The 8,012-nt window shown below is 30.3% G+C and overlaps 1 protein-coding gene across 1 annotated transcript; it reads left to right on the forward strand.

The window, feature by feature from the left end:
• The first annotated feature begins 5,333 nt into the window (after nucleotides 1-5,333).
• On the forward strand, nucleotides 5,334-7,691 carry LOC145833244 (lysine-specific demethylase 2A-like). The gene is made up of 2 exons (XM_082940437.1): nucleotides 5,334-5,751; nucleotides 6,274-7,691. The coding sequence occupies exons 1-2, from the start codon at nucleotides 5,334-5,336 to the stop codon at nucleotides 7,689-7,691; spliced, it is 1,836 nt and encodes a 611-aa protein (XP_082796563.1).
• The last annotated feature ends 321 nt before the right edge of the window (nucleotides 7,692-8,012 follow it).

The raw sequence follows: 8,012 nt of genomic DNA on the forward strand, positions 1-8,012 counted from the left end.
ATAAACAATTATTGAAAATTAATTGTTTTTATTTAAACTTTTTATTGATATTTTCCAAAAATAAAGTTAGCATCTTTAAAAAAGTATTTATTTATTCTAAATATCATTTCCTTGTCAATAAATAAAATGTTAATCACAAACAAACATTAAAACGTAATATTATGACACCAAACTTCTTTTTAATATTTCATGTTTGAAAAAACCTACAGGTAAAAGCTTATGCGGAAGTTTTGAAAGTTTACTTTTCAAAATTAAATTGATATTTTTTGTAGTAAGTACTTGCTATGATACTTTTTCTTTTGCAGTTTTACAACATGGTTTAAAAGTCAATTAGAAAGTCCAATTTTTAGTATTTGTTTTATTGTCTTAAATAAAATTCTTAAATGTATAAGAAGTTATCATTTAAAACTATAGTCTTATCTTTAAAGATCTTGATTTTCTATTAGGGTAATTTTTAAAACTTTTTGCTATTGATGTTTACTGACTGTTAGTAAAACTTCCTAATTGCGGATTAAATCCTTTATTTCTTTTTTATATTTTCTTTTAATTTTTTAAGAAGTTAGTGGCTTGTTAACAAGATTGTTACCATTATGAAAGCCTATTAGAAATAGTCAAACCTGGTTGGTTATGGAAATGTGAATGGTAAAAATAATTTTGATGTTCATTAAAAAAACAATATTTTATTTTTTATAGCTACTGGATTTACTCTGCTGACTTAATCATATGTTGAACTCAATTTTTCTCAGTCCCACAGCTAAAACAAAAGATATTAAAACTTTAAATCCCAAATGACTTTTAAATCATCCTGTTTTACAAAAGTATAAAGTTATGCTTATAAAAATTGTTTTTTTTTTTTTTGTTTTAGAAAGGACATTAAAACACTATACTCTCCATTTAATTTAACAAAAGGTACTACTAATACTTAAAGTTTAATTTTCTTAAACTAACCTAAAACGTATTATAGAACTAAGGTATGCTACAAATTATGAAGAAAATAATTACATTAATAACAGTTCTTTGAATGTTACGAGTATAAAAATACTTCGAGTAGTTTTATTTTAGTTAGTATTCATTAATATAAAAAAAGTAAACTTCAACTATTTTTCAATTTGAATAAAACTCAAGTACAATAAACTTAATTTAATTTGTACGAACTTTTAAAACAAGTTACAATAAAATAAAATTACTAATATTATTATATTTAAGCAGTTTTATTTTAATGTTAATAAATTTTTGATTTGCTAGGTTTAACAGATTTTGTGTAAGTTGTAGTACACCACACTGTTAGTCATAGTTCACAAATTCTTTCATCCAATCTTCAAAACAACTTAAAAATCCCTCAGTACTCTTTTGTCAGTAAAAATTGTTTTGATGTTAAGTGCTAATGTGTAAAGTGATGGCTAGGCTTTAAATCTATTGGTTAAGTCAAGGTCAAAATACTTTAGGGTGATTTTTGCTATCAGCTTGCAGTAAATAGCAAGTGGACGAAAAATCAAATAGGTATCTAAGTACTAAAGGTGGGATTTTTTTCAAAGTTATGAAAAAAGTTTGGAAAACCCTGCACTTAGTTAAAAGTCAAAGGGTATATTCTTTATAAAATTTTAGACCAGGGTTTTCCAAACAAAAGCTGCAAAAGGGACAAAAAGAGGCTTGACCAGTAAAGGGGCGTGTTTAAGGGTAGTTTCGAAACTTTAACTAGGTTTCTTTATTTGATGATGAAGATAAAAAAAGTTCTTAGGCGTTTTGAAACTTATACTAAATATTTCTGAAAATTTTTAAATTTACACTAGACTGAGGAAAACTCTTCCTAAAGTTGGCTATTTTGTGCAAATGGGGATGAGGGCATAAGGTCATAATTTAAATCTCACACTAGATATTCTGGAGGTGATGATGAAGAGCAAAAAGAAAAAAAAGAAAAGGGTTTTAAGCGTATTAAAGGTTAGTTTTTTTGTGAAATATCATTGGGGAGGGCCATATTTTTTTTTCTTCAAAGTAGCCTTATGAAAAACAGTTTGGAAAACCTTGCTTTAAAAGACCATTAGTAAAGTGTTTTAATTAAAGTTTAACATTTCTTGATTATAAGTTATTTGAAAAACTTCCTCATTTATCTTTGTTGATAAAAGTAGCAGTTAAATTACTAGTAAAAACAATATTGTTATAACGCTAGTTTTTGTAAAGTTTAGTGTATTTTGATTAAACTTATATTGTCTATTCTATCTTTAAGACATTTTTAGGCTAAAGATTCATAAAAAAGCATGACTATTCAGAAAGTATTATGTTCTTTAAAAAATATAGTTAAAGTTTAATGATTTTTTAGAAAGCAGAAAGTTATAATCCTCGGTTTATATTCTCAAGTTGGTTCATAAATACTTTTTTCGTACTAAGCTAGTATTAAGGTAAGTCTTACAATTTGTTTTATTTATTTTGAATTATATGTTTCTTACAAGTTTATTGCTTTTTATTTTTTTTTTTTCATTCTTGTAAATATTTTAACTAAATGATTATTGCGTAGCTCAAAGACCGTAAGATCTTTTTCCACACCAGGTTTATTGATAACAGTTATGAGTGTTATCTTATTTTTGTCTTTGATATGATAGACTTTTTGTGTGTAACAAAACTGATATATAATAAAGATAACTATCACTTAAAGTTATAAGTTTTTTAAATAGCATCCATTTTTTGTAATATTAACATTTGAAGAATGTTAACACGGGAATAGCTCGTGTATTTGTAAAAACTATTGGAACTTTTACAAACTAAAACAAATTTTTAAACAAACTTGTAAACTAATTAACTTGCTACGTGAAACAATTAAAAACTTTAAACACATGGTAGTCTTAAATGTGTATAAATATCTAAATTACAATTACTAATTAAAAGTTTCTACACAGTAAACTAATTTTTTCTCAAACTTTTCGAAGCAATGGCTGAAGCCACAAGCTGACTCGGCAACTTTATTTGTTGACTTACTTGTTTTTACAGCAGCTAATAGCATCTTTTAGATAATAATCATTACAATCAATTTTATTAATGTGGCTTTTAAAAATAAAATAAGTTTTTTGCAATTAAAAAAAAAATTAGCTTGATTTTTTTTTTTAATTTTAGGGTGCTTTTTAAGTATGCTTAGGGAATACTGAGAGTCTTATAACTCAAAACGCCTTAGTGAAACTTAACTTAATATTTTTTTTTTAACTAAAGCACATAGAATATAAAACCGACAAATTTTTTTTAGCACTTTTGATTCTTATGCAATAGAATATTTTTTAAGGTTATGTAACCATGATTTTGAACAATATTTACGTCTTTTAAAACGAACTCAAAAAATTTAAAAGTTAAAAAATTTTATTTAAAAAAACGTTTTTATTTTATAGATGCTTAAGAAAAATGATAAAATTGTTAGTTATAAATAGTCATTTTTGTGTAGTTCTTTTACGTAAAATTTTGATAAAAATTTCGAACAATTTCAAGTAATTTTGAGCTGAAAATAGCAAACAATTCTTGCATTTAAAATCACATATCTTACAAAATACTTGTAAAAAAAAACAGTTTTATGATAAGTATTTTCAAGTTTTTTCCAACTAACTTATAAAACGTGGTTTTATTTTTGTTTTCTAAAGTTACATCTGTATAGTCAATTACCGCTTGAATCTTTTTTCGGCACTCTGTGCATGCTATTAGGACTTAAAAGTTAATTTGTTTTTATTTTGAACTTAATTGATTAACGAATAAGACTAAGAAGTTGCATACTTCGTACTTCATGTAAGGCAGGCGGTCTTTAAGGGAAATAGCTCTGAATGACCAAAAACTAGTTTGAATTACATCAATTTACAAAAAGTTTATGAGAGGGATGAAAAAAATGAGCCGTAAGCTTTAAAACATACTGCTAATCAAGCTTATTTATTAAAAAAACCATAATATAACAATGAAAAGACTTTGGTAAAATTACTTTTATGAAAAAATTAGTCTGAGATTTAAAATTAAGTGTATTCGAATTGGCCGGAGTTTTACAAAAAGACAACAAACCTGAGTCAACCTGAGTTTTTCAAAAACTTTGAACTAGCCTGGGTGTGTGGCAAACGTGTTCATCGATTTATAAGAAAAATAAATCTGTTACATATTTGTGTTGTATACAATTGTTTAAATGAAAATACTAAAGTCGACAAAACATAGATCACATTTCATTAAGTTATTAAATTACATTGTGTCAAAATTTTTAATATCTTGTCAGTATTTGTAAGTTTTTACAACATGTTTTTTTTCTTAAAGAATGATAGTTAAAACAAAAACAGTATATTTTACTTATGAAACTATAGAGCTAACGTTTTTTTTTTTTAATTTTAAATTATAAAATTATTATTTATCATTTGTTTTTAAAATATTTTTGACTTTTAAATTTTTTCTTTTGGTTTATATAAATAACGTTTACAAAAAGTCTTAAATTTTAAAGTAAAAAATGTGAATATTGAATATTAGACTGGGAAAAAATAATATTTAGTTGTTAACAATTTTTTAGTACTTATTCTATAACTAATCATTTTATACATTGGTAAAGGAAAAGTATAGTTCTATGTACAAGTTTTTTATTAAGTTTGAATGACTTTTGTGGAATTTTTTTCATCATAAAAAATGAAGCTGTGTTTTATATGCTCTTTTAATAAAAAAACAGTTTCTAGCTTACTAACGTTTGAAATAATTGGCTAAGTTTTTAAGTTTTGATATGAAATAAGGCTAAAACTTTTGTTAGGCCTTCTACAAGCAAAATCACACACAGCAATCATAATTATCTTAGCTATATCTTCTAAATAGATCTTATAAGTTATCTTAGCTATTATTATAAATGTGTTGAAACATTTTGTACAAGTTTTTTGTTTTAAAATATTAGAAGGAATAAACAAAACTTAAAGTATTCATTTTGTATTCAAAGCTAAGTAGTACATACTATTTGTTTGCAACTATTTATTTATAAATATTTTTATTAACTATGTATATGTATTAATATTTCTAGTTAATATTTTTATTAGCTTCCTACCAAAAAATAACTGCCACGTAGTTCTAGACAACTTACAAACGCTGAAATAAACAAAAGGTATTGATTATTACAGCTACTGCTATTAATAGTGACCAATTGTTTAACTACTAATTTTTTTATTTCTTCTAATTATCTGTCTTATTTGATCAAACGTCCGTATTATTTATAATTGTGCTGTAACTTCACTAACTTCGCAATCTAGTCTTATGTTGTAACAAAAATTTAGAATTACAGTTTAAAATCTAAATCAAAAATGAACGCTTAAAAAATAACACTTTTACAGAAACTATTTTAATTAAACAAAATGGCCGACTCAGACAACGAAGCGACGAGCGACCAGGTCGTGCAGCCGAACACAAACACAGCTCGTTCTTCCGTCGGTTCGGGCAACAGTGATGAGGGCATGCTTGATTCAAGCAGTGGTGGAGCACCACGAAACAGTCAAACTGTGCCACAACAAGATGTGACAGCGAATCTCAACCAAGATGATGGAAGGAGGAAAAGCAGGAGAGTTAAGAAAGCTCCTTGGAAGTTTGGAACCGATACTACGAAGCTAGATCGAGTTGCCAACGGGTACAAAGTAGTGGATAAGATCAAAGACCCCAAGTATACACGACACAATCTTATCCGGACGTTTGAGAATGGGAATGAATTAAGTTTGGAGTATCTACAAAGAAACGGCTTCGACACGCCAATGCTGTTCAGAAATAGAGATGGTCTTGGTAAGTTATTTAATGAATAAATTCCTTATACTAATGACAAACCTTAAAATGTATCAAAAAGTTCAAAACCATAAAATTTTATAATAAATTTTTAAAAAAGTTGTATTTGTACGGTTTCTAGACCATTTTAACTTGACAAGCATATGTGAGAACCTTTTAAAGTTAAATAACTTCCTATTGATTTTATTAGCTGTTATTAAGCCTTACTTAGAAATTTTACAAATGCAAAACAAAGTTAAAATAAAATTCAAAATTTAAGAAACCAAATACTAGTTGGTCTTATTTGTTTTACTAAAAAACTTTTTCTTGAGAAATATTTCACTATAGATATTATTAAAATAAAAATTAAGATAAAATTAACACATAAAAGTTGTTTATAAAAGGTTGATGCTTATTCAACTAACAAGTTTTTTTTAAGGGATCAAAAATGTTTTTTTTTAAAGCCTAAAACTAAGCATAAAAAAAAGTTTTCCGAAAACAAAAATTAACAGTACGATTACTTAGTTTCAAAAACTTACTCAGGCATGAAAGTACCTTCTCCTGATTTTTCCGTCAATGACGTCATGGAGAGAGTGGGCGAGGATCACCTGATCCACGTGCTGCAAGTCGCCACTCAGGAAACAGTAAATATGAAGTTCAAGGAGTTCGCGAAATACTACAACAAGCGCGCTTCCAGCCGCAGGAAGCTGCTGAACGTCATCTCGCTGGAAGTCTCCGAGCACAGTTTCGAAGACATCGTCAGGCGGCCCAAGGTCGTCAACAGCCTGGACTGGATCGACCTTTGCTGGCCCAAGCACCTTAGGTGGTGCCCCCAAGTCAAGAAGTACTGCCTGATGTCCGTACAAGGGTGCTTCACCGACTTCCACGTCGACTTTGGGGGCACGTCCGTGTGGTACCACATCGTCAGGGGCAAAAAGATGTTCTGGCTGATCCGGCCGACCGAAGAGAACTTAAAGGACTACGAGGACTGGCTGGGCTACCATAACCAAAAAGATGTCTTTTTCCCGGATGTCGTCGAAGAGTGCCAGCTGGTGACTTTGGAGCAGGGCAACACTTTCATGATCCCCTCCGGATGGATCCACGGCGTCTACACCCCTGAGGACTCGCTCGTTTTCGGCGGCAACTTCCTCCACTCCCTCGCCATGCCGATGCAGATCAGGATCTCAAGGAGCGAGGTGGAGTGCGAGGTGGACGTTGAGAGCAGGTTCCCGCACCTCGACCGCCTCTTGTGGTACGTTCTGGACCGGTACGCTTATTGTTTGACGGGTGAGTCCTGTTTGAGCGAAAAGTACAAGAGAGCGAACTACGTCGTGGAAGATCAGGAAGAAGGTCAGAATCCGGAGAAAAAGCATCTGACGCGATGCGAGTTGGCAGGGCTTGAGGCTCTGATCGGGTACCTTAGTGGTAGTGCGGCGACAGTAGGTTACAAAGTAGTAGGAATACAAAACTTGAGTTCCTTACTTAAAATAGCCGACCGAGTTATTACGGATCACAGGAAGGACGAGGAAGAAAAGGCGATCACCGGTCAGCCAGTGGTGTTTTGGAAAAATAAAAAGTTCAATATCCTCCAAGGTGATCCGGATGCTGAGACTGCTCCTCCAATCATAAAGACGGAAGCCACGCCGGCAACTGCTGCTGATAGTACGAAAGAACCTGATAAATCTGCAAGCGCAGTTAGAAAGAGCAAACGTAAAAGCAAAGGTAAAACGACTAAGCCTGCCGGTACAAGTAAAAAGGGTAAAACTACCGCCACAGGTGGAACCACTAATCCTGCCGCAGGCACCGGTAAGAAGAAGGCATTACGCTGTAGAAAGTGCTCTGCCTGTGCAAGGGCTGATTGCCTAGTATGCGTTTTTTGCAGGGACATGAAAAAGTACGGGGGACCTGGTGTAAAGAAGCAATGCTGCATACATAGGAAGTGCATGAATCGTCAAAAGTGAGGTCACATATTAATCCTGCTAACAAAAAAAAACTTTTAATCTTTTAAGCTTATTTTGAAAAGTAGCAGTTCTTGTGTGATACATTTTTTTTAATCTCTCTCAGTTTTTGTATTGAATAGTTTTTTTAATGTTTACACTTTTGTGCAAATATAATTGTAATTAAGTTCTGCTACGCTTTTGTTTAGTACTCTTTTTTTATAAAAGCCTAAAATCTTAATTTTTATAGTATTTTTCATATTGTAACATTGAATCACATTAAAAACTGTTTTTTTTTTGGTTTGAAACTCAAAAGTGCTAAATTAACTCCATGATTTTTCATTG

This window comes from Thalia democratica, chromosome 4 (genome assembly GCF_965202585.1).
Source record: "Thalia democratica chromosome 4, ktThaDemo2.hap1.1, whole genome shotgun sequence".
Classification (NCBI taxonomy): Eukaryota; Metazoa; Chordata; class Thaliacea; order Salpida; family Salpidae; genus Thalia; species Thalia democratica.

Excerpts from the sequence above, each read along its gene's own strand:
- LOC145833244 (XM_082940437.1), top strand. The coding sequence starts at position 5,334 with ATGGCCGACTCAGACAACGAAGCGACGAGCGACCAGGTCGTGCAGCCG. Across the intron at positions 5,752-6,273 it reads CAGAAATAGAGATGGTCTTG|GCATGAAAGTACCTTCTCCT; the intron begins GTAAGTTATTTA and ends AAACTTACTCAG.